Genomic DNA, 27,140 nt, shown 5'->3' with positions numbered 1-27,140 from the left:
AAGTATGATATTGAATATATTTTACAGTTTTATAGTAAGATTTCTCTGGGAAATGAAGGCAGTCACTGCGCCAACCAATCTCACCATCAGTGATGATGATGAACAGGAGGAAGATGATAATGGGACAAATCCTCAAATATAAAATATTCTAATAATCTATACTTGATCCAAAATAGTATCTATTGTTCAATAACTTTTCAAAAATATTCCACAATGATTGCTTTTTCTTAAAAAAAATTCTAAATTGTTTAATAATTATGAAATATTCTGTATTTTTTAACAGTGATATAATGTTCTAAAATTAGCTAAACTGTGTCTTATAATGATCTATATTATTCAAAAATAACGATTATTTAACTTGTTGGATTTCTTTTACCAGAACAGGGCCAACGTCCATATTTGATCACTTCGTTTTCTCTGACTTTCTGCATGAAAATAAATAGTTTTGAAAATTGTAACAACAGAAATGCCTTTTGGTTATGGACTACAACAACACCCTGGGGTTGAAACATTTTTTTTAATACTTCAATGAGTGCCCTATAAAGAGTTAATAGCAGATCTGGTCTCATCTGTGTAAGATCAATATTATAAAGCCAAATTCCAACGTCATCAGCAGGTGCTTTTATTTTATGCACTTCTGTGTCACGTGACTTAGTCACGGCCAACGTCATCACCTTTCACGGAAGTCAGAGCTGTGACGATGGTGGCCTTGTCGGTTTATTCGCAGGAAGACAATGTTTGCTTTCAATGAAAAAATAACACCGCGTTAGAAAAGAACAGCCGGTGTAGTTTTCTCTGCGGAACCTGCGGGACCTTGGAGCGCTCATCGGCGGCCTAAACGGGCGCTGGACAAGAAAATACAAAAATGTCCCTCTTCCAGTCGGCACTGGATTTCTTAGCCGGGCCCGGCTCATCCGGAGCGGCAAGCCGGGACCAGAACGACTTCGTCGGCCAAGTCGTAGAGCTCGGTGACATGAAACTGAGGATCAAGAGGGTGATTGCTGAAGGTGAGAAACTGAACCACGACAGGAAACGGGACCGTAATCTCTTACAGACATGCTAGGTGGTAGCCGGATAAGCTAAACATACTAGCAGCATCAGTTAGCAAGTGCTGACCTGTGAGTCACCAAATCCCACTCGATCATTTTGTTTCTATCTAGTAAAAATTCATTTTGAATGTGTGAAATGTCTAAAGGAAGACCTGTTCAGCCCATCCCGCACGTTCACGTGACTTGTGTTGTTTATGATTTGGTGGGAGAACGCAGACATTGTAGGTTAAATTACCATAGTGCTAATATAATAATAACAACAACAACAACAACAACAACAATAATGAGAGATATGAGAGGCGTGTTGGTAAACAAACAGCCACATCAGAACAAGTGGCTGTTTCTGGTTTTTGAGAAACTCGTTCTGAGCTGAGATCTTGGGAACAAATGTACACCCCAATCAGAAATATGAAAATAAAGATTATTTTAGAATCCTGGACAATAATTTCCTATGATCCTGCAGCAGACACAGCTTTGTTTGTTTGTTCACAGCAAATTAGATACAGCGGTGGTGTAAAACTACTGAGCCTGTGTTTGTGGTAGCAACACAGTGTAATTAAAGTAAGTTTATTAAGAGTGGACTTTAAGCACATAAGATAAAATCTAAGCATCATTTTTTAAAGAGATTTTCTGTGTAAATATTTTTAAAGGAGCATTTTGTCCTTTAAAAGTCATAATTAACCTGTGTCTTATTTGTTTTCCATTTAATTTATGCACATATACTCTCAGTATATTTACATGAATCAGCATCTGTGTACTCTAAATGATGGAGTTGTACATGCCCACAAGAGGTTAAAGGGAAAGAACAAAACCTTTCAAATCCAAGCAGGTGGAGATCATTTTACTCAAACACTCTGCTTTTCCAACTCCCATGTTGCTGTTTGAAAGACGTCTTTGTTCGTTTTTACCAGGATCTTTGGTGGAACGTGCTACGAATAAGTGACCTGTAATATTCTTGTTGTCGGTTGTATAATTAAGGGTGGAATTTTTAAACAAGGATGCTTGGAAATCAGAAGAAAATGAAACTTAGGTTTCATCTCTCCTCATTGTTACAGGTGCTAGCGTGCAATACCAGTCTGCTTATTTGCTTAGTTTATTATTTCTTTACTAGCTTATCGTTTGCTGTTGCTTTTTAATTTGACTGAAGTGAGATCATGTTATTATAGGTGTAGATGTTACAGGTTTGAATCCCAAACAAGTTCAGGAATTTGGGGCTGGAGTCATGAAACCATCTTCCACACCTGGGCAGTCCCTCTTATGTAAATAAAGTGTTAAAGATTAGAGGCTTGAGCCTGTACTTCTAGTGATTTCTGTTGAGCAAAGCGGAGCTGGTGGTTAATGAACCCCTGGCTACAGTGACCATGCTGGTTTTCTTGGACCTGGTTGTGAGTAGGTTTTTGTTAAAGGTGTGTTTGACTGAAAATACAAATTTTTAAATGTTTTAAAATCCTCAAGAAAGGCGGTTGGATTTTTTTAATTGTCCAACCATCCATTCTCTTCCGCTGATCCGGGGTGGGGTAATGGGGGCAGCAGCCCAAACAGAGAGGCCTAGACTTCCCTCTCCCCAGCCACTTGGACCAGCTCCTTCGGAGGAATCCCAAAGCGTTCTCTGGTCAGTTGAGAAACAGTCCCTCCAGCGTGTCCTGGGTCTGCCCATGGGTCTCCTCTCATTTGGACTGGAGGAAAACCTCACCAGGGAGGCATCCAGGAGGCGCCCTAACCAGAAGCCAGAGCCACCTCAACTGGATCCGCTCGATGTGGAGGAGCAGCGGATCTACTCTGAGCCCCTCCTGGATGACCGAGCTTCTCGCCTATGAGCCCAGACATCCTGCACAGAAAACTCATTTTGGCCGCTTATTTTCACTTTAATGGCACGATAAAACTCCTCCTATTCCGCCTTCAGGATAATAAGTTACGGTCATGTCTACTAGAGTAATTGTAGTTGTGTGTTTGTTGAAAGACGCCTGTTGTGTTGTCACCGTACACTAAAGCTGAAGCAGGTTCTTTTTGTTTTGTGGCAGCAAAGCTAGTTTTTGTGAATGGCTCTGAGTTCTTTCATGAATTAAGCTGTAAAGAGATCAGGAGGACACTTTCAGTGCTTCTGTTCTACAGAAATAGTTTAAGTGTCAGTCTGTAACCGACAGAGAAGTCATGAATGCAGCATTTCTGTGAAAATGTGCGTTTTCAGCCATCCAGGGCCTTCAGGTTAGAGAAGTCCTGGAGACATGAACGGTGTTGTGTTTCCGCTCAGGGTCTGCTCAGCCGTGAGCGGATACGGTCTTGGTTACACGTTACCTGTGGTTCAGGTTTTCTGCAGGCTTTGTGATCCTTTCTGTGGCATTTTACCCTCAAATGCTGAAGAATCCATCAAACTGCACGATGTAGGCTGGCATATTTGATTAATCTCACTCTGGAAGCTGTTGAGAAAAGTTCCACCGAAGTGTGACGTTGGTTTTTAGCGGCGCTACAGCGTTACAACATCAGCTCTGAATCCAACTTTTTACACAACACTATGAAGAACTGCTGAGAAGTCATTGTTGTGCTGCTTAATAGCAGTCAGACCCGTAGAGATGGCAGCAGTGCGCCTGACGTCCTTGCTGCTGTTTGTTTGTTTGTAGGGGGCTTTGCCTTCGTGTATGAAGCCCAGGACATGAGCAGTGGGAAAGACTACGCTCTGAAGGTAAGAGGAAGCAACATTAACAGAGAAAATTGGCTCTGGTCACAATTTATAATTTGTTCAACAAAAATGTTTTGTAGTCTAAATGATTTAAAGATTGACCATGTAGTCAATTCTGTAGCCATTTTCTATCTCGCTGTTTTAAAACGGTGTTTTTAGGGTGTAAATCAAATGCAGTGAATCGGCAGCGTTCCCACCCACTAACTGCACCGGGCCTTTTACCGGGCCGCTCCGAGTACCTGCTCCTGATCAGGCGCTCCGAAGGTTCCTGAACACGGCCGTTCGGCCGGCCCGGTCAAGTGGAGACACGTGTTTGTTGGGAGGTTCCTGTAAATTGCTTGGTGTGTGTGTGCGTGCGCGTGTGCGTGTGCGTGTGTGTGTGCGTGCGCGCGTGTGCATGTGCGTGTGCATGGAGGATGGCTGCTTCTACTGAGCCAGGATTCTCTGGAGGTTTCTTCCTGTTAAAAGGGAGTTGTCCTCTCCACTGTCACTGCATGCTTGCTTAGTATGAGGATTGTTGTAAAGACTCTGACACTAGTCAGTGACACTAGTCAGTGACACTAGTCAGTGACACTAGTCAGTGACACTAGTCAGTGACACTAGTCAGTGACACTAGTCAGTGACACTAGTCAGTGACACTAGTCAGTGACACTAGTCAGTGACACTAGTCAGTGACACTAGTCAGTGACTCGATGCGACCTGCTGGGTTCCTTATATAGGAAACATTATTTCTGATTGGCTTAATGAACTGACCTGAATTGGAATGTTTATTATGTGAAGTGCCTTGAGACGACTCTTGTCGTGATTTGGCGCTTTATAAATAAACTTGAATTGAACTGAAAATTGACCCTGAAGTTCCAGTAATGAAAGCTCATCAAAAGTGACCAGTGAATCTTCCTTTTTCTCCGTGTTATTAACAAAAACTGTTAAGGAATAGAACGTTACACGTGGATCTTCACAGATGTCTCTAGATCCTGGTGATCCACGTGTGTGTTTGTGTTTCAGAGGCTTTTGTCCAACGAGGAGGAGAAAAACAAGGAGATCATACAGGAAGTCTGCTTCATGGTATCCTTCATCTTCTGTTTAAACCACCTTTGTGTCTCTTAAGATCATAAGTGTTCGTTTTCAGTACACGGCCGGGGTCGTGTGAATAAGAAAAGGCATGGTTTTGTAGCTTGTGGCTGAAGTCTGGAGTTGGGTAAACAGTTATTACTGAAGACGGAGGAGGTTGTTTGTGGTTTCTTTTGTGTAGCGTGGTTGTTTTACAGGTTTTCAGGGACGTTTATGTAGCGTCTGAAACGTTACCCTGTGATCGGGTGTGTTCCTTGACCCTCTGCTGTCAGAAAAAGCTGTCCGGTCATCCAAACATGGTTCAGTTCTGCTCGGCCGCCTCAATCAGTAAAGAAGAGTCCGACACGGGGCAGGCCGAGTTCTTGATCCTCACTGAGCTGTGCAAAGGTAAATGCTGACACACACACAAACGTTTCCTGAGATTTTGATGTTCTGGCCTTTCTTCTCTCCGTCAGAGCAGAATATGTGCTTACGCGTTAATCAGCAGACATTCAGGGTGGCAGCTGAGCTTGTCAGGAACTTGGAAACGTTTTCTGAGGCCCTTTGATTTCCTGCCCTACTTCCTCTTGTCCCATTAGAACACGTCTGCTTTTCATTCAGCGTGTTTTACAGCTTAAGAAGCAAATATCCTGAGTTGCTGCTGCACATCAAAGCGTGCACTAATGTTTGAAATCCTCTTCTTTGCCTGTGTGGAGCTTCATTCATTCACGTTTGTGTCTCCCCTGCTTCAGGTCAGTTGGTGGACTTTATAAAGCGGGTAGAGCAGAAAGCGCCTCTGTTGTGCGACACCGTGCTGAAAATCTTCTACCAGTCGTGCCGCGCCGTGCAGCACATGCACAAACAGAAACCTCCAGTCATCCACAGAGACCTCAAGGTTGGTTTGTCCCCCGCAGATGAACGAGTGAATAATGTATCACAAGGGTTATGAACAACGAGACATCAATGTTTGGCCGCTGTGCTTATCGCGGTCGCCTCTGATGCGTTGCAGATTGAGAACCTCTTGATTAGTAACCAGGGCACCATCAAGCTGTGTGACTTTGGCAGCTCCACCACAGTCTCGCATTATCCTGACTACAGCTGGTCTGCACAGAAGAGATCTATGGTGGAGGATGAGGTACACACACTCAAACAAATGCGTTAAAAAAAGCGGTTCTCTGATAATTCTAATATACTAAACACCCTTAAGTATTTATGAGAATGTGTTTATTACCTTAAGTCTTCTCAATAAAACCACTATAGTGAGTAGGGATGTGAATCTTAGAGCAACTCACCTTTTGATTCGATTCCGATTCTTGGGGTGCCGATTCGATTCAGAATCGATTCTCAATTTAAATCGATTCACAATCAGTATTAACAAAGAGCGCCAGCTCCAGGATGAACTACTTTGTTGTACAAGTTAGTTAAAGCTGTGGCACATTTTTATTTGACTTTAAACTGGTCGTGCTCCAAAAATGCAAATTTACACTGAAACTAAAGTGATTCTGAAACTGTAAACAGAAGCAATCTTTTGGCCAAAAGGCAACATTTATTTTTGCTTATATTATTATTTTATTTTATTTTATATTATATTATTATTTTATTTTATATTATTATTTTATTTTATATTATATTATTATTTTATATTATATTATTGCTTACAAATCTGTAGCTACCTAACAGTAGCTTTGAAAGTAATACGGTCAAATACTTTTCAGGGATGTGTAGAAACAAGTTACATGAGTAATCCTGAGTACTCACTTATCAACTTAGATAATAAATATGAGAATATCTCAAATTTCTGAGTATGGAAAAAATGACATTCAAGCGTCCTCTTATCAGCAGATTCAAACATGAATCATCTCAGTTTATGGGACCACAGACGTAAACGGAGTACTGACTCTCCTAACAAAGATCAAAAAGTGCATCTCAAACCTGTAATGTGCCAAATATTTCAGTTCTTGGAATCGATTCTGAACCTTTGTCAATCGATTCTGAATCTTTATAAATAAGAATCCCGATTCAGACTTGAACCGATTTATTTCAGCACCTCTAGTAGTGAGGCTGCACTGTGGTTCGGTTGGAAGGTCTCATGTTCAAATCCCAGTGAAGTTGGCACTTTCTCTCCGTGCACGCGTGGGTTTTGTCTGGGTTCTCAACCAAAAACAGGGTCACGTTGGGGTAACTGGAGACGAAATGGGCCCCCCGCCTGTCGCCCTATTACTGTTCACTCCAGTAAGGTTGGGTGATATTTGCCAGTCCAACAAATGACAGTGGGAGATGTCTTCACGCCGCACGCTGTGATACACCAATCACAATCATTCCTAACCAGTTTGTGGAAGCAGATCACAAGGGGTCCTCATGTGGGAGATTGTTGATTTCCAAATTTCCAAATGACTGTTTGGTGTGTTAATAAACAACAAACAGCACAGCTACGGGTTTGAGCTAGACACATTAGAATTGGGCGGCATCATCAAACATCTTCTTAGTCCCTACACCTCCAGCAGGTCCCTGAGGTCCAGTGATCAAAGCCTACTGGTTGTGCAGCACCAGGCTAAAGGTCAAAGGTGACAGATCATCTGCTGCTGTGGCCCCCAGACTCTGGACCTCTCTCCCCCTGAGCCTGAGATCAGTGGACTCAGTGGTCTCCTTTAAAAGCAGCTGAAGACTCACTTGTTCAGGCTGACCTTGGTGTGACCTCGTGTTGATTCTTCCTCACTACCTCCTTTTCGTGCTGCTAACTCCCAATTCTGCCCTTCTCTGGATCCTGCTTTGTCGTATTCATTGTGTCCTCCTCCTCATTTTTGTAGTTTAAATTTTAAAATTGTCCCCTTCTTTATAATATTTATACATCATATATATAAAATCTTTTATTTAATCCTTTTTATTTAAAATTTCTGTTCTTGTGAAGCATCTCGTGATTTTTATCTTGAGACTGTATAAAAAACGGTTTCTTCTTCTACTTCTGACCCGTCGGCGAGTACTTAAAACAGAGCAAACCCATCATCTGAGAAAGACACGTCTGAATGTTGTCAGTGGTACATTTAGTTGGATTGTGGACGGACTTCTTGATGTGAACTGTTGTTTGAAGTCTTTTCTAAGCACAACATAGTAGAAGATTTGTTTTTGTCTTGTTTTACTGACAAGTTTCGGCGAACGCTGTAGCCTTCCTCAGAGCTCGGCTGATGCTGCTTCTCCGTTTATCCGTGGGCAGCGGAGGATAAACGGATATGAGTGAGTTTGGCATTATTTAGAATTTCCACACGGTTTGACACAAGTGCTGACTGTGTCTACAGTAGCGCTGGACAGTAATTCAATAAGGATATTACATGTGGTTCAATAGGGGAAAAAACAGATCAATAAAGAGTTTACTGTCTCCATCGCTGCCTATCAGGTATCTTCATACTAGAGTCATTACTCACCCGAGCAACCAGAACCACAGACCCAAGCCCTTCCCTTTCCAGCCTAAACAGACAGCAGTGTGACTTACACGAGATGTTGCAGCAAGAAGAAACTCCTGAAAAGGTTACAGTAGTTCACCGGTGTGGTTGTATTTTCATTCTTACAAGTCTGACAAGAAACAAGCAGCGGTTTGCAAAATGAGCAGAGAATCGATAAAACCAAGCCTGGTAATGCAACCAACTTGTTTTCATCATAAAGTAATGACACAACATGGCCAAGGCTGCACTTCAGATGTTTTTCTACAATTTTCAAAGAATTTTCATTAATTATTGATATTTACCTATACAATTTTTGTCTATGTCGTCCAGCCCTAGTCTACAGTTATGGCTGTATAATAATAATAAAATGCATTATTATTATTATTATTATTATCTAAAAGCGCCTTTCAAGGGACACGAGGACACTTGACAGCAATAAAATAACAAAGAAACCATGTTAAAAACAGCAAAAATCACACAGAAGCCTAAAAATACAAACTAGATAATAAAATCAATGAAGATGGAAAAGGTGACACTAGCTGTGTGCAGTCTGGAGCAGGTGGGGTTGGAGTCTAGATTTAAAGGAGGGGGGGCGAGTCAGAGTTACGGATGGATTGAGGGAGAGAATTCCAGAGACGGGGAGCAGAGCTGCTGAAGGCTCTGCTCCCCAAAGTGCTGAGACGGAAAGGTGGGACAGAGAGAGTGATAGAGGAGGATGATCTGAGGGAAGGGATGGGAGAGATGATGTGAATGAGGTCAGACAGGTAAGGGGGAGAACGGTTATGGATAGCTTATGCGTTGTCTAACAGGAAGCCAGTGAAGCTGCTGCAGGACAGGGCTGATATGGTGACCCTCAGGGGTTTTAGAAAGGATGCGTGCTGCAGAGTTCTGGACCAGCTGGAGCTTATGGATGGACTTTGGTGGTAAACCAAATAGGAGTGAATTGCAGTAGTCGGTTCTTGAGATGACAAGGCTGTGAACACGTGCGGAAGCAGAGTGGGGGTGAGAGAGGGGTGAAGGTGATTAATACCTCGCAGGTGAAAGTATCATTGATTACACGTATAGCATCGTACCAATCACAGCTTAAATGTAAACACACGCAGTGTTGCAAAAGAGACGCTGATTTGACCTGGAAGTATGTAATGTCCCATCTGCGGGACGAAACTGGCCAATAGTCGGTGGTCGATATGAGTTCAGCCGGCCGACCTCACGAGTCCGCCTGATGCAGTAACGTTTGCTGCATCACCTCTTAGCCGTCTTTCACAATGTGGACAGAATTACATCACGTCCTTTCTCTGATGTAACACTCTCACTTATACGTGTCACACATCCTCTTCCTGTTGTGACACTTCCTACGTTTCATAATACTTCCTCACTGCTTTTGGAAAAGGTTCTAAAATGAAGAAAATATCTAAAAAAACAAGTTATAGTTGTGCAGCCAGTGTCTACTTTTTCACACACACCAGAAAAATGATGTAAACTCACGGTCTCATTTGAGACGTTTTTGGGCTTTTGTACAAAATCTTAATACATTAGATTTTTCTTATGTACAGATTTTATTTGCCGCGACATTTCTGACTACAGGAAACGCATTTTTATACACTATTAATACACGAATCATCATTTTGTTGAAGAACAGATTAATCAGTGTAAAGATCCTTAGTTCGGTTCCTCTCCTCAGAAGGAAAAAATAAGACATTCGTAGGTCTCAATAATAATAATAATTCTGTGACAGTAATGATTTCAGGGTGTTGCAGAAAAACCAGAAACCTTTAACTGAATTAGCTGATGGAGGTCCAGGAAGTCCTGATTGAAGAATTTAATCCTGTTAATACCATAACCACAACGCGCCCTGCTACAGATGACCTCAGCATGCACCACTCCGGAGTTGGTTAATCTAATAACCTGCATGTCTGCCAAACACGCGTTTTAACGCTCGGGAGTCGGGAGGAAGGCTTTCTGTGATCGGGGGTCTTGGGTGGAAAATATCCCGTTTTTACTCATGAAGCTGATCCCAAATAAATGTTGTTTTTTTGCATTTTTAATGACGGCTTTATCAAGGTTTGTGAAGAAGTAAAATCTGACTCCAAGTGAAAAGTATTTCTGTTATTTTAGATAACCAGGAACACGACTCCAGCGTACAGAACACCCGAGATGATCGATCTTTACTCCAACTTCCCCATCAACGAGAAGCAAGATATCTGGGTGAGAGCATGGGAAACGCCTCCGTTTCTCTTTCTTTCTGTTTTTTATCTTTGCTTCAGTTTATTTATTCTTATTTTGGTCTTCATCATGCCCTTTCTCCACGCAGGCACTTGGGTGCATCCTCTACTTGTTGTGTTTCAAGCAGCATCCTTTTGAGGACGGAGCCAAACTGCAGATTGTCAACGGAAAATATTCCATCCCTCAGAACGACGTCAAGTACACCGTGTTTCATGACCTCATACGTACGTGTCACCAGAACTCCAATTCTTTAAAGAGCAAGTCACCCCCAAATCCACTTCTTTTCCTGATAAACTATATAAATGTGTGTCTAATCGTGCTGCAGACACGTGACACCAATAGTTTAACACTTTAGTGCATTTTAGTTACAATTAAAATGTTCTGCCTAAAACTGTCAGTGTTGTGCCGTTGTCAGGTAAAAACTCTGCACTGCATTTGAATTTAAATCTGCCATCGCTATTGGCTAAGAGGTACCCTAGAACGTTAGCTGGGACATTATGATGTCATTGTGAGCCTGTGTGTGTGTGTGTATTTGTTAGCGGCTCCGCCCTCTCCATCTGCTAGGCAACAGCATTTGTTGCATTTTTCCAACAGGAAGTGGGAGTTGAGTAAGAATCTGGTAGGGGGTGACTTGCTCTTTAAATAGTTACGATGCTTCTCAACAAGTCCGTTGTCCCAGTTAGCTGATTTTTATAAACTCTCTGATGCGTGAGGACATTTGTCAAAGAAATGATGATTAAACAGAATTTCTTTGACTAGAAGTCACCGTTTTTAAAATATAAGCACACACACTTCAGCTACATTTAAAAAATAAAAACATAACGGGCGTTTTGAGATATCGTAGACATCTCTTCAGACAAATTAAATTTCAACAAACGCTTGTAACTTTGTGTTTTCTGAAGTATTCTGCAATGTTTTTTGAAAAATGTCCCTATTTTCTCAGTATTTAGTTTCGTTGTTCTGTTGCTGGAAAGTTCAGTTGTGCACTCGGTGGCTTTATGTGCAGCTCTTCCTTTTGTCCTCCAGGTTCCATGCTAAAGGTGAACCCCGAGGAGCGGCTGTCTATAACAGAGCTGGTGAACCAGCTGCAGGAGATCGCTGCAGCACGCAACGTCAACCCCAAATCGCCCGTCACTGAAGTGAGTCTCTCTAACCTCGGCGTTCCACCAGATGCATAAGCAGCACAAAACTTTCTGAAGACGTAATAAGCAGCGTAGGCAACGGGGTTGTCTCCGTCGCGTGAGCAGCAACACACATCAGGTCTGACCCAGAGGTGTAGCGTCGTGTCGCTCGGCTAACTTTACGCACCAGGTCGAATTTTTTTTTTACGCTCCATGCATCCAGAACATGTCATTCTCAGCAGTTCAGTTCAGGCTAGACAGGAAATCACACATAGAAGCAGCATGTTTCAAAATAAAAGGCACCTTCCGGTTGACATCATTACCTGCGACACTTCTTTGGATGATGAGGTGAAAAGAACAGAAAATAAACGGCAGACACTTTGGATACATGCTGCCATCCTTGCTTTTTATCGTGTGAACTGGAAAAGTCACACTTGATCCAACAGTTCCGTTATTTTGTGGGACCAGTTGCATGGAATGCTTCTGCTGGGACTGCACATCCATTAATCCCGCACCGTTTACGCGTCCGGTGGAAAGCCGGCAGGTAACGAGCTGCACAAAATGACCATGGTCGTAACAACTTTAACTTGTGTTCACGCCGTGAAGATGCTATTGGCAGGCCTGCCACATGGCCTCTTCCACTGTGTGCTTTTGTTTAGTCTCACACACACACACACACACACACACACACACACACACACACACACACACACACACACACACACACACACACACACACACACACACACACACACACACACACACACACACACCCGAGGGTTACAGAGGGGTCTGTTTTCTCCTCTCTTGGCTCCTCTGCTCCCAGCTGGCGAAGTGCTAACAGCCCTAAAGATGCAGAAACACGGAGATTAAAATCAGTGACATGAAAGTCGGTTTATACCTGAACGGATTGCAGCACCTCAGCAGTACTGTGGTACACACTTATCAGCCAGCTGGCATCAGATTTAAGATATTAGTTCAGTCTAGTTTAGCAGCTAATCCTGCTACTTATCGCTAAATCCTCTCAAATTTAACCCGACTTTTCTTCCCATCTTGGCTTCTTTTGTTTGTTTGTTTGTTTGTTTGTTTTGTTTCGACTCACCGTTACGTCGGATGTAGATTTCAGCATCCCTGCTAAACTTTTCACACATTTAAAAATACATTTTTTACCCTTCAGCAAATTGGCAGCTGAAGGTTTGCCTAAAACTCAAAAATCTGGTCGTAAACGTGAATCCCAATCAGACCGGTGAGTGTGTGCAGGGGTTTGACGATTGCTGATCTGATTAGGATTAAGAAGGGGGTTCCCTGCTGGACATAAGGAGATTACAGCCTCCCTGCACCTCCTCTGCTCTCCGATGCAGACAGACATATGGGCGACATACTGTAGCAGAGTGGAGAGAGAGAGGAGAAAAGTCGTTAAGGAAGGGAGGAGAGGTGGAAGCGAGAGACTGATAGAGAAGTGCAGTAAACAGCTCAGAGGGGAAGGAGGCAGAAGCTGTCTGGCTGCAGATCTGACAGCAAACTAGCAATGAATCATTTAAAAGGATTCTTGAAGAAACGTGATTTTACTTTGGGATTATTCGTTTCCGGTATTAAAAGTTGAATCTTTCAGTCTTGGTTGCAACTTTTTGCTGTTTTTTTTTTTCTTGAGTTGATTCATTTTGCTCACCAACCAGTTGCTATGTTGAGCACATACTACTGTTGGCGTCCCACGTATGATGGCTATGAATGTCTGCAGCTGCTGGAGCAGAACGGAGGGTTTGGAAACAACGGAGCACAGCTTCCCGTGCAGATCCACGGCATCCAGAACAACGCAGGTAAAGCTTTATGTCTGAAGATTCAAGCATGCTTCTGCGACGTCTGTATCACAAGTATAAATGTAGAGTTAAGGAGCAGCACAACAATGAAAAGCATCTTTGCCAAGTTCTTACTAGCAAAAAGAAAGCTGAACACACCAGCTGACAATACTCATAAAATACTGTTTTACCACAAAGTGTACTGCAAGTTATTCCTATTTCTTTGTAAATTTCCCCAAATTACCTTAATAAGCTTATTGATTTTCTCGCCTCATGCCTTTAAGAGGATTTCTGCACCGCCAGTCGACCATCTGTTAAAAAGTCGTTTCCTCTGCAGATTGGATCTAACGGCATGAACCCAACGTTTAACAGACTGAGTGCAGTGGAAATCTGCTGTTTTATTTCAGTTCAGCTGCATACCTGATGAACCGCCCTGTGCTGTCGTGGTTTGTGGCTCCGCCTCTAGATCGTTGCTGTACTTTGTTCTTATGCCCAGGTGTGTATGATCCGGATCAAGCAGGAAGTGGATTCTTAGATATCTTGAGGGGGGGGACGGAGCGCTTCCTGACAAACATCAAGGATACGTCCTCTAAAGTCATCCAATCAGTAGCCAGGTGAGACGAGTCTGTCGGTCTGTATTTATTTGTTATGATCATGTCAAATCTTCCATTTTTAAAACAAGCTGATTACATTTTCTGAATGTCTTTTCTCACATGGCATTCTGTTATTTATGAAGAAATTACTCAGTGATTTGTTAATTCTGCTGTTAATATGGGAACTCATGATTGCTCCGCCATGCCGGGCTTTTTCAGCGTCGTGTGACGGTTAGCTGCTGCTATAATCGATGGATGCGTGTTGGAAGGGTAGTGACGCACCGGTCCCCCAAATTTAAGCTTCGGTTCTATTTTTACGTGATTCTCTTCCAAAACGCGCCAAGCTCTGTGGTTCAGATCAGGCCAGACAGGAAATCAAACATTCAACATAGTATTAAACATCCAGAAACTTTCAAAATAAAAGACACTTGTATATTTCCAGTTACGTAACTAGTAGAAAAAATTATGTTCTTTCCTGTGAAACCTCCGTAGCCGAAGTAAAAAGAACAGAAAACAAACCATAGGTCCTTTTGGATACACGCTGTCATCTTTCTATTGGTTTATCACGTGATCTTCTGAAATCACGCGTGATCTTGCATTTCTCAGGGGATTTTATGACCTAGCGGAACCAGTTGTGTATGACGCTTTCTCTGCCAGTTCACATCTGATTCTCGTTTATTACGACGCGTGCTACTTGTGCATCCAGTGGAAAGACAGGATTAAACTTATTTATTGGAAATTAGTTTTTTCTTTCTAAACAAAGCAGTTTTATTTGTCTTGCCTTACATTTCACTACAAATATCATTCCCAGTATCTGATTACTCGCCATTTCTCATTTGTCCACATTCTCATTCACAACCGATCCAGCCCTGGCCCCACGCTAACTTCAGAGGAACATTTTGATTTTAGTTTGTTATTGTTTTGTAGATTGTATATTTTTAAAGACGGGCATAAAAAAGGCCAAACGTTAAACCTCTTAATAAAAGTATAAACTCCTTTTTTATTCTACCATCAGTTTGATCCATTTGTTTGGTTGTTTATTGTTTTTTTGTGTTGTTTCTGTTCTCTGTCCCCACCCTTCATGGTCCCACTATGTGTCCTCCACCTAGCAGCCCGAGGTAAATATGGGTCGATGGCATTTGCCAGCTCATGCGTATTTCTGTGTGTTTTGCAGCATGTGTTGGATAGATGGAGGAGTGTGTACAGAGGCTTTTTCATGCTGTGTTTGTCTGCCATCACAGCTCAGTCATCCTAACATCACACACTCAGTCATTCAGCAGGGTGAACGCGGAGCGGGATGTGAATGAACAAAGGGGCGTACATTAGGGGTGAAGGGATGTGAAAACAACAATCAGGAAATCCCAACAAGATGCCTGACGTAAAGCTTGAAAGGCTCTCGCCTTAAGATGACGTTGGTGTAATCTTGCAGATTAAAAAAACACCGATGGGACCTTTGGGAATGGTCGAAGGCCAATGTCAGACCCACCTAACCGATTGATTGATTGATTTTGATTGATTGAGTCCTGGATGCATCCAGTTTGTCCAGCCCGTACTTGTTGAGATGATTTCCAAACCCAAACTGGTACCAGTGGTTACCTCCCGATCAAACCCGAGACACGGACACAATACACCACTTACTTTAACGTCCAGACAATCCTTCGCCCACTTTGAACACCTCGGCTTAAACGCTGATGCAGCTAATCTATGAAATTTTACGAGACTCGGGTCAAAAGTGACGACGACAACGAAAGAGAGGCCGAGGAAGTGTGTGACAAGTTATTCCGAGGCTGGTCGGCGTTGACATGGAAGACGTGGACAAATGGTTTTGGTGCTCAGGAGGAAGATGAATGCATCAGTCAGTGACTTTTCCCAGTGGGCTAACTTACCAGTATTTAAAAAATAAATGACCCACCTGTGCAACAGGTACTGTTTGCAAATGAGAACCTCCTCGCCTGCGTCCGAGACAAGCCCGAGCCCTCCAACCCCAACTCTTACCCACATGCACACAATTAAAAGTGAATATTTACATGTTTTCTACACACACACAGAGTTAAGCCTCTTACAGAGTGTTTATTGTACTATTGGCTGTGTTGTCTGTATTTAATAAAAGCTAATTTTTACAAAAATAACATTAGTAACCTCACAACTTCAGCACACACAAGGTTGTAGGCAACCTCTGCAGTCTTCTGGGGACCCTCGGTTGGGAACCACAGTCCTGTATTATATTACTTGTTTCTGCCTTTTAAAGGTAGTTGGTGCCGATCGTATTAACTTACTGTCGTTAGTCTGGAAGCGTGTTTTTGTCCGTCACACCGACCATTCAGTGACTTCACCTTACTAGAAGGAAAGTCTATATATGGTAATCGCCTCTATCCAGTTTCGCGTTTGTCGTCCGTTACGATGTTTTATTGTTGGCTAACATCACGGACATTTTACATTTAAATATTTATTTAAAAGTAATAAATTATGTGTATAATTTCTCACCCATAACGCGCCCACATTAAAGATGCTTCCACCCGGACCCACGATATTTAATTTTCGTACTTTTTCCACCTGTTGAACAGCTTTTACGCGGGTCGCCTGCCGGTACCGACCTCCATGCTGGAATCTGGCCAGCAGGTCATTAAGAGCCTGTTAATCACCTGCTGATTAAAATCAGGTGGGTTAAAGCAGGGAAACCCTCAAAACATGCTGGATAGCAGACTTCCAGGACCAGGATTTGACACCCAAGTTTGCAAAGCTTTTCTATTCTTGTTGAGTGATAACTAATTTTGTAGAAGTGACATGGTTGTGGGTTTAAATCCCACCAAATCAGCAGTTTCTAAAACGCGTAAAAGCCCTCCTGTACCACAGATGAAGCTGATCCCCTTTTGTCTCCATTCTGGTCCTCAGCTTGTCGTCTCACCATGTCTGGATGGATTTAAAAAACCTGTTAAGTTTGAATTAATTTGACTTAAACGGTTTCAACGTAACACAAAGTAGATTTATGAATGGCTGATTTATGATTGAGTGAATAAATAATTTTGTTCCGTCTCATCTGCTGACTGAGTAACCGTCTCACCTTCATGTGTTTTTAACCAGCATCCCTCTCTGATGTCACGTGAATAATAATGGCCGCCACAGGCTTTCTGTACTGAACTGTAACATGGAGCAGGAGTCATGCTGTGCTGATTTTCTTCATGTGTTCTTTAAGTTTGTTTGTTGTCATAAGATCAAGAAGAACAAAGAATTTATCAATAAAGTTCAGCATAAAGCTTGTGGTTCATTAAATACTAAAATCATAAATCAGAGGGAAATGTTTAATTTTTTAATTTGTTGATAAGTCTTTAAATTACTGGGATTTTTTTACCCAAAGTTATTATTACTTTATATTTGCCTCTTCTGACTGACGCTGATTTATAAACGTTGATTTCTATTACAGCTATGCCAAAGGGGACCTGGATATTTCTTACATCACCTCCAGAATTGCAGGTAACAACATTCTTCTGCTGTTTTTATTTATTTATTTTATCTCATTTTATTATTACTTATGAGCTCATGGATGCACTGATAGTCCTGTCACACATTTTAGGCCAGATAAACATTTAAGATGTGTGTTTTTGTGTGTAGTCATGTCTTTCCCAGCAGAAGGGGTGGAGTCTGCCATAAAGAACAACATCGAGGATGTCCGTCTGTTCCTGGATTCGCGTCACGCCGGTCACTACGCTGTTTTCAACCTCTCTAAACGATCTTACAGGTCGTCTCGATTCCACAACAGGGTATGTGTAGATGTGTAAATTATAAAACAATACTTTAAAGGCACGCTTAGTAGTTTTAGCTTGCTGTTGGCATCCCCATGAGTCTGTTATTATTTCACTGTTGTGAAACTCTCCTCCTCGGTGTGCCTTTGTGTTTTTAACACCTTAATCTGCTGAAATGTCTCCTCAGCCTTCATTAGTTTCTACTGGAAACTCATTAATAAATCCAACAAATCAGCTGTGCTCACCATAGGGATGCACCGATACGATACTGGTATCGTTATTGGCGGCGATACCAATACCAATATCAGTATCGGTATCGGTAAAAGTTAACAGATACCAATGCAGTTGCTTGAAAATGGGTTCACTGTAACTTGTCATTTCTGTTCACCTAATATTTTAGTTTTGTGATTATTTCCATTCAAATATTTTACTTTTTATCTACCTCACAGTCTTTTCCTGTTGAAAGCAGAGAAGAAAATAAAATCTGTATTCCAAATCATTTCCATTTTTTGTGTGGTAGAAGTATTGGTATCAGTATTCGGTATCGGCGAGTACTCCGATCCAAGTATCGGTATCGTATCGGTTTGGAAAAAAGTGGTATTGTTGCATCCCTAGTTCACCAGCTATGCATCATGTGCTGGAAGCAGACTCCAGTACGACTTTTTTCACTCGTAGCGTTCAGCTTCAGCTCAAAACTGCATTTGAATTTAAATCTTTTGAATTTGAATTTAAATCTGCCATCGCTATCGGCTAAGAGGTACCCTAGAACGTTAGCTGGTACCATATGATGTCACAATGTCGTTGTGAGCCTGTGTGTGTGTGTATTTGTTAGCGGCTCCACCCTCTCGGTCTGCTAGCATTTGTTGCATTTTTCAAACAGGAAGTGAGAGTTGAGTAAGAATCTGGTAGGAGGGTGACTTGCTCTTTAAAAAAGTGTAGAAGTAAAAAGGCACAACGTGTGTTAATAAGGAAATAGCTGCTGAGCCGTGTCGATGCATGTCTGCGCATGCGCCGTGACTGGTTCTGGTACTCTCTGGGTTGCAGCCGCTTGCAGCGCCGCCTCAGCAGGGCGATACCCTCACAAGGGATGAGCAAAATATCAAACATGCCAGAAACCCATACAAGCTGATTAGTAGCTGATCACATGGTGTCAATGGCCTCTCGTAACCCCCAGTATACTTACTACACGCCCCGATCTTGTAGATTCTCACACGAGGGGCCTGTCGGCTCAAAAAAGTGAAAAAGCTGCACGGTGTGTGCTCGGTTGAATGGGGATCAGTCCGGATACTCTGAAGTTGCAAGTGTGGTTTTCTGGCCACAGGGGGCGGTGGGAGGCTGAGTGACTTCTCATTAACCCTGTAAAGGATCATTTTAGCACGCACTGGCTCAAGAAAATGATTTAAAAACATGTAAAAGTTGCAAAGTATGACTTTAATCCCATAAGTCGGTATTTTTATTGTGTTTGCAGGTTTCTGAGTGCAACTGGCAGGTGCGGCGTGCCCCCAACCTCCGCAGTCTGTACAATGTCTGTAAGCACATGCATCAGTGGCTCAAACAGGACCAGAGGAACATCTGCATCGTGCACTGTCTGGTAGCTAAATCTGTTTATGTTTACTGATGCATTTATATTAACTTTGACTTTAATAGTTAACGGATGTAGTCCTGGTGGGACGTTCGCACCCCGGGATGGAGCTGAAAGCCGTGAATGTTTGGTAAAATGTACCCGGAGGTTCCGCTAGTGGAGGCTGGCCTCGTGGGCTATCTTGACAACTGAAGTTCCCGTCGCCTCCACCTGAACTTCAGACGTCAAATAATTATTTTTAAAGCACGAGTCAGTTTTATTAAAAGGTGAAAAACAAATGGGTTTTTTTACATGTTAATAAAAACAAATGTTAAAAAGTTTTATAAATAAGTGCATTTTTCTAAAATGCTTTAAACCCCACAAATATTCCATATATGTCTGGAACAGCGAGTGTGTGTACACACACACACACACACATGCTGAACAAACCGGTAGATTCAGAAAAAGTTAGGATGGCAAGAACACATTTTTACCATCAAACTTCTTCGTCTGCAGGACGGCCGAGCTGCATCAGCTGTGGCGGTTTGTTCGTTCCTGTGCTTCTGCCGTCTTTTCTCCACGGCTGAGGCGGCTGTTTACATGTTCTCGATGAAGCGCTGCCCACCTGGTATAGCACCTTCACACAAGAGGTACCACACGGTTCAGCCTGGACAGCCGGGTGTTCTCAGCACTTTTATCATCTTCATTAGTCCTAATTCTCTATTATCATTTATCTAAATATTACTCTGACTCTGACTCGAGCGCTTTGCCTCCAGGTACATAGAGTATATGTGTGACATGATGGCGGAGGAGCCCATCATCCCTCACAGCAAACCTGTGATTATTCATTCCATCGTCATGACGCCCGTGCCGTTGTTCAACAAGCAGCGAAACGGGTGCAGGCCCTTCTGTGAAGTTTATGTTGGAGAAGAGAGAGTCCTCACTACTTCACAGGAATATGACAGGATGAAGTAAGTTTTCCTCTTATTTCAGTGAGAATGCTAGAAATGTACAGAGAAAACAATCACAAAACATTTTAGTGTCCCGATCGTGTTGGGAGGAAGGTTCTACTGAAGCCGGCTGGGTGGTTGCCAGTTTTTCTACTTTTGATAAAACAAAAGGAGGGAGTTTTGGTTGGGCTGTGAGCCCGCGGGGTCGCTGAGTCTGCACCATGCAGGGTTTTGTAAAGAACCTAAGCCGACAACAGGAGCGACCCAGAACCTATGTCTCTTATCCCTGAGAAGCTACAGCATCTTTTTGTTTTACTCTTAACATCTGGTGAGCCAAGGCTGAGCTAACAATGAATTTAGACGCAAATTTCAGCTCTAAAATGATCTCAAGCCACTTTTTCTATTACCACCAACTGGATAGTGCAGTGAAATGTGTGTGTGAAGTAAACAATGACTCAGGTGGCTTTTTACTTCCTTTATGAGTGGTTTGGATCTATGCCAGCAAGCTAACAGCAACACAGCAAACAACCACACTTATATGTAGTTAGTGCTCCCTACTGATAAACACCCCAGGAGTGCCAACACTAGATATGACAATGGTGTCTACCCATCAACTTACTGTGTATGACTCGTCTTTGCTTGTTACCTAGACTCTGCCATCTGTAACTGGCAACAGCCACGAAAATCACACAACGGGAGGGAGAAAGTGAATTTTTCTTTACAGAACATGGACTGCAGTACCAGTGCGTTTTAGTCACTGAGAAATATAAACTACTCACGGAGAGTCGGTATGGGTTCAGACCTAAAAGAAGCAAAAATGGCTTTAATTGATGCAGTTGAGGGAATCAGTAACTCAACTGATCAAAAGCATTATTCACTGGGATTTTATTTAGACTTAAAAAAGGCGTTTGATACAATAAACCAGTTTATTTAAAAAACTGGACCGATATGGCATCAGAGGGAAATCATGACATTGGCTTCAAAGTTATCTGTCTGGGAGGAAGCAGTTATTGAAACTAGATGTTTGTTCATCCTGTCAGGATATTACTGTATTTTCTGGAGTCTAAGTCGCACCAGCCATAAAAGAAGAAGAAGAAAATATCATTTCTATAGCACCTCTCAAGATAAAAACCACGAGGCGCTTCACAAAAACAAAAATATAAAAAAGCATTTAGAAAATGTTTAAATATGTAATAAAATGAGCAAAAATAGTCAACTGTGATTAAAAATGTTAAGAAAGAGAGAGAGTGAACAGGAAAGGGGGAAATGAGTGGATCCTGAGGAAGGTGGAATAGGTGGGGAGAGCAGAATAAAGAGAGAGAGGTGAAGAAGGTCATACAAAAGCCAGCTTGAACAAGTGAGTCTTCAGCTGCTTTTTAAAGGAGACCACTGAGTCCACTGATCTCAGGCTCAGGGGGAGAGAGGTCCAGAGTCTGGGGGCCACAGCAGCAGATGATCTGTCACCTTTGACCTTTAGCCTGGTGCTGCACAACCAGTAGGCTTTGGTCACTGGACCTCAGGGACCTGCTGGGGGTGTAGGGACTAAGAAGATCACCAATGTAAGATGGTGCTTGTCCATGTAAGGCCCAATAGACCAGAACCAGGATCTTGAAATGAACCCTGAAGTTGACTGGCAGCCAGTGAAGCTGGAGGAGAAGCGGGGTGATGTGTAAAATGTATAATGAAGAAGGGAAAAACATATGTGAGTCGCATTTTGTGGGAAATTTTATTATTTTTCTTACAAAATTTGAGACCAAGCATTTCACATAGCAAGACAAGTACCGGTAACAATAACAGTATAAACACCAGGGTGCAGCAGCGTGCCACTGTCTCCAGCAGAGATGGCGGTGTTTCAAACCCTCCCAGCAGGACAGGAGAGCTCATTCCTAGTCCGGAGCCGGCCCGCAGCAGCGCAGTATACATAATTTGGTATATAAGTCACTTTGGTATGTAAGTCGCAGGACCGTCCAGACTATGAAAAAAAGTGTGACTTATAGTCCGGAAAATACGGTACATGTGGCATCCCACAGGGGTCGGTATTGGGCCCTAAACTATTTTTAATGTACATTAATGACATATTTAATGTTTCTCAAGTACTTAAGATGGTTCTGTTTGCTGATGATACCAACATATTTTGCTCTGGTAGTGACTTACAACATCTAATACAAGAGACGAATGCTGAACTCATCAAATTAAAATCATGGCTGGATATAAATAAACTATCGATAAATATGAGCAAAACAAAACTAATCCTTTTTGGTAGACATAACACTAATATGGATTTGAATGTACAGATGGATGGAGTAAATATTGAAAGAATGAAGGAAACACAATTCTTAGGGGTAATTATAGATCAGTGGTACTCAACCTTTTTTCACTGATGTACCCCCGTGAAATATTTTTTTCAGCCAAGTACCCCTAATCAGCGCAAAAACATTTTTGGTTGTAAAAAACAAGACCTTAAATAGGTGCCTTCAGTGACTGATTTATTAAACTTTGAAACTGATAAACAAGTACAAAATTCAACCATTTGGGGAAAAAAAACTATTTTGAATATTTTAAATCTTAATACTCCATAACTAAATGTATTGGAAATATTTTTCATCACTAAAATGTGATTCTAATTAATTAATTGAAAACAGTCACCATAAAACTATTTAAAACCATAAGATTACCCATTGAAAAATCCATAAATGTGCAAAACACTGCACATTTTTTGTAGTATCTCTTGAACTATTTGGAAAAACAATATATATATAACTAGAAATATTAAAAAAAAAATCAAATACAGGCCAAAGAAGTGATTAAGCTAATTATAATTAAAGATTTGTGCTCATAAAAAGCATGTCAACGTAAAGTGTTCTCTTTTGGGATCATAGTATATCTGTTCTCTAAAAGAAATCATCGTCATTTTAAATAACAATTGCTAAATCTCAAAATATATTTTTAAAAATCAAAAAGAAGACTGAAATCTTAACATTACTGCACTGATCGGAGTGTTTTTACAGACTTTTTAGTGAGACACTTGGGCTTGTGCTTCACTGAGGATCTTTTTCTTCCTTGGTGGCAGGGAGGCAACTGCTGTGATCAAGCTCTTTTTTAGACACAGTCTGCTTCTCTGATGTACCCCCTGGAGTTTCTTTACGTACCCCCAGGGGTACGCGTACCCCCATTTGAGAAAGGGTGTTATAGATGGTATTAAACAAAGTGAAATATGTCTTGGTTTATAAATCACTCGGGTTACTTTATTGCTCATTAGTATTTCCATACCTTAGCTATTGTGCAGCACTTTGGGGTGATAATTACGTTAGTGCAATGCAACCATTAATAATTTTGCAAAAGAAAGCGAGTTCGAGTGGGGACTCGGCATGATTACTTCGTTCGTACATATTGCACCATTAAACAACCTGAAACAGCTGATCTAGTCAGTTATTCCTTCTTTCACACCTAATCTTCAGGGATTTTAAGATGGAAGATGGGAGAGCAGAGATCCCCCTGAATGTTACGGTCCAAGGAGATGTCCTGGTGGTGATCTATCATGCGAGATCGACGCTAGGTGGACGTCTACAGGCAAAGGTACTGACCCTGTAGCGGTGGGAACTACTAGTGATCCTGTAACGTTGCTTTGTTTAGGTGAAGATAAATATATGATTAATAATTAAAATCCTATAAAATCATCTAGATGGCATCCATGAAAATGTTCCAGATCCAGTTTCACACAGGCTTCGTGCCGAGAAACGCAACGACCGTCAAGTTTGCTAAGTAAGTGTTGTGTCCCGGCCCGATGCACGCTCTTAGAGGTCTGGTCACACTTTAAGCCTCCTTTGGCTGTCTCAGGTGTTCAGTGTGTTTTAGTGTAGTAGTGAAAGCTTGTGTCACCGTTCTGCTCTCAGGTACGACCTGGACGCCTGTGACATCCAGGAGAAGTATCCAGATTTGTTCCAGGTTAACTTGGACATCGAGGTGGAACCTAGAGACCGACCCAACGCCAGGAGTCCTCCATGGGAGGGCTTCCAAACCAAGGGCCTCAACCCCAAAATACTCTTCTCGTCCCGGGACGAACAGCAGGAGATCCTCAGCAAGTTCGGTTGGTGCTTGTTTGGTTCCGCCGTCCTCCCGCGCTCCAGCAGATGGAGATGTTCTGGTTTTCATTCATTCACTTTTAATGAGGTCATCCCGAACATGTACTCACCACAGGTAAGCCCGAGTTGCCTCGTCAGCCTGGTTCTTCTACGTTTTACGACTCGGAGTCGTCGACGCCAGCTCAGACTCCAGACAGGCTCGACTCAACGGAACCAGAATCTCCGATGAGCAGCGAGGCCACGGGCAACTTCTTCCAGACGCTGGACTGGGAAGGTCATTATTCTGGGCTTCTGCAGCCTTTCCATTCTGAATAAAACGTTCAAGAGACAGGTGAAACGGTTCCCACGGCCCGGTTCTGTGTTTGTGTAGACCGCCGAGGCTCTCAGGATGCTCCAGATTTCCAGGAAGGAGGATCCCTGAATGACCAGGAGGACATGAGCGATCAGTCGGAGGGGGAATCTTTTTCTGCTCCCAGCTTGGACACTTTATCGCGGGACCACAGTGAACAGCTGCTCGATGCGGATTTCCAGGTGAGGAAAGTCATTCACTGGAACTTCACGTGGAACCTCCACGCAGACTGACCGTGCACTCCTGTTCATTCCCTTTTTCCATCTAGACGTCGCCTCCTGCACCTCCAGAACCTCCTCGCAGTGACACTGCTGACCTCCTGGGGTTGAATTCTGACCCGGATCCCCCTACCGTGTCCTCAAACTCGTCCCAGGCTCCTAATCAAGGAGATCAGGGAGGAATGAAAGCGGCTTCCAGCAACGGTGATCTCCTCAGTGACTTGTTTGCGCCCCCTGCTGGTCAGACAGGAGCAGCACAAGAGGATTTATTCTTCAGCGATCCGACCAATGGCACCACTCCAGACTCCAAACGTAAAGGGGAATAAAATATAAACACTTTTACATAAATTCTCGTTTAATTTAAAATAACGCATTTTTTCCAATGTGTCCTCCAGCTTTGGGTGACCTGTTTGACCCGTTTGGGGTGGGTTCTGGCTCTGGTGTTGGCTCCAGTGTCGGCTCATCTCGACCAGCTTCTGGACCGGACCTGTTTGGAGACTTGTTGGGTTCAGATAGTTCAGCAACTAGTGGGTTCGGCTCAGCCCACGGTGGCACCACACCCGCCTCCAACACCAGCCTCTTCAACCTCAGTAGGTCCAGTTGTTTGGTTCCTGTGGTCCAAAAATCCTTCTGGTTCTCTGAAGTTCAGCTAAACGTCCCGCTGCTCCTTAAAGACGAGACCCAGCTGATGCATCTTTTTCTCCATAGATAAGATTGTCAAAGATGCCCCGAAGATGACGTCATCAGCCAGTCAGCCGGACCTGCTGAGTGGGTGGGACAGCTGGGCGGCTCACACCGCCGCTGGCGTCGGCAGCACCACCAGCAAACCCAGTTCTACCAGCACAGGTGGGTGAAGCGGGTCACTGGAGGATAGGTGCGTCTAACCCGGAGTCCTGACTCTTCTAACTCTGAAGGTTTTGCGTTTGTAGCTCCTGGTGCGTCCATGTCAAAGGCCAAGTCTCAGACCTTTGACCCGTTTGCAGACCTCGGTAATCTGGGCTCTAATCTAGCAGGTAGATTAGCCTCACGTTCCCTCTTTTTTAAGAAAACGATGAAAACAAGAGCGTCAGTCGTGAGAAATGTGTTGCTTATCTTCTTTTTGTGTTTCCTTAAAGGTTCATCCAGCAGTCATTTTTCTGGGCCTGCCTTCACCTCAAAGGCTCCTCCTCCTCCTCCTCCTTCCACCTCCTCTTCCTCCTCTAGTAAGCCTCAATCCCAGGCCTGGCAGTCTGGAAGACCCGCAGCAGCCCCGAGTAAACCTTGGATGTCGGCGTCTGGATCAACACCGTCCCAGCCTGCCGCTCCACCGCCCTCCAAACCCAACTACAACCTCCACTTCTCCAGTGTGATCGGTGGGCGGGAGGAGCGGGGCGTCCGCGGGCCTGGATTCGGTACGACGGACTCCGTTTGGCTTTCCGTTCGTGTTTTACCTCTTTGTGTTGACTCGTCTTTGACCTTTGTTTACCGAATAGGCCCCAAACCAAAGGTGAAGGAGGACGACTTTGAGGACCTGCTGTCCACTCAGGGCTTCGCTTCGAGGCCGGATAGGAAGGGACCGAGGACCATCGCCGAAATGAGAAAACAGGAGATTGCAAAAGACACGGATCCTCTCAAACTACAGGTAACACTCCAGATGCACGCGGCTTTAGCGGACCAGCCCGTTCATATTTCACACGAGCAGCTCCGTGTTTGTGGCTTCCTGTTTTATCCTGCAGCTTTTGGACTGGATTGAGGGCAAGGAGCGAAACATCCGAGCGCTGCTGTCCACGCTGCACACGGTGTTGTGGGAGGGCGAAACCCGCTGGAAGCCCGTGGGCATGGCTGACCTGGTGACACCTGACCAGGTCAAGAGATACTACAGGAAGGCTGCGCTGGTTGTCCATCCAGATAAGGTACGGGACCTCGTCGTCATTTAAACACTTTTGGACAGATTTGTAGTTTTATTCTCGCCGTCTTCTCAGGCTACAGGTAAGCCTTACGAGCAGTACGCCAAGATGATCTTCATGGAGCTGAACGACGCCTGGTCAGAGTTTGAGAACCAGGGATCCAAAGCACTCTTCTGAACCCCCCGTGACCAAACCACATGAGGATTAAACTGGTCTAGATGGGACAGGACTGGGCCCACATTGGGTCATTAAGCCTCTGAGAGGTGTCCTCTCCACCGCTCCCTTCTTCCTCCTTTACCTCCCCCCCGCCCCATCCATGCCTGGCGGTGATGAAACATTCCCACCGGCTCTAAGCTAACATCGTGATTGTTCTCGAACTCACCGCCTACCTGTGCGACTGCCTGAGTG

The 27,140-nt window shown here is 43.3% G+C and overlaps 1 protein-coding gene across 1 annotated transcript; it reads left to right on the top strand.

The window, feature by feature from the left end:
- The first annotated feature begins 692 nt into the window (after nucleotides 1–692).
- Nucleotides 693–27,140, top strand: gak (cyclin G associated kinase). Its single transcript, XM_015973235.3, has 29 exons — nucleotides 693–1,007; nucleotides 3,668–3,729; nucleotides 4,732–4,791; nucleotides 5,070–5,184; nucleotides 5,529–5,671; nucleotides 5,786–5,911; nucleotides 10,329–10,418; nucleotides 10,525–10,660; nucleotides 11,463–11,575; nucleotides 13,296–13,374; nucleotides 13,850–13,967; nucleotides 17,368–17,417; nucleotides 17,556–17,704; nucleotides 19,155–19,277; nucleotides 19,764–19,897; nucleotides 20,024–20,218; nucleotides 23,656–23,773; nucleotides 23,880–23,959; nucleotides 24,091–24,284; nucleotides 24,395–24,553; nucleotides 24,650–24,810; nucleotides 24,897–25,158; nucleotides 25,242–25,436; nucleotides 25,555–25,692; nucleotides 25,776–25,859; nucleotides 25,962–26,237; nucleotides 26,319–26,467; nucleotides 26,562–26,738; nucleotides 26,808–27,140. Exons 1-29 carry the CDS (start codon nucleotides 866–868, stop codon nucleotides 26,907–26,909), a joined length of 3,930 nt encoding a protein of 1,309 aa, XP_015828721.3. The 5' UTR covers nucleotides 693–865; the 3' UTR covers nucleotides 26,910–27,140.

Source organism: Nothobranchius furzeri, chromosome 17 (genome assembly GCF_043380555.1).
Source record: "Nothobranchius furzeri strain GRZ-AD chromosome 17, NfurGRZ-RIMD1, whole genome shotgun sequence".
Classification (NCBI taxonomy): domain Eukaryota; kingdom Metazoa; phylum Chordata; class Actinopteri; order Cyprinodontiformes; family Nothobranchiidae; genus Nothobranchius; species Nothobranchius furzeri.
The sequence above is the reverse complement of the archived record's forward strand: the minus strand, read 5'-3'. Positions and strand labels throughout refer to the sequence as shown.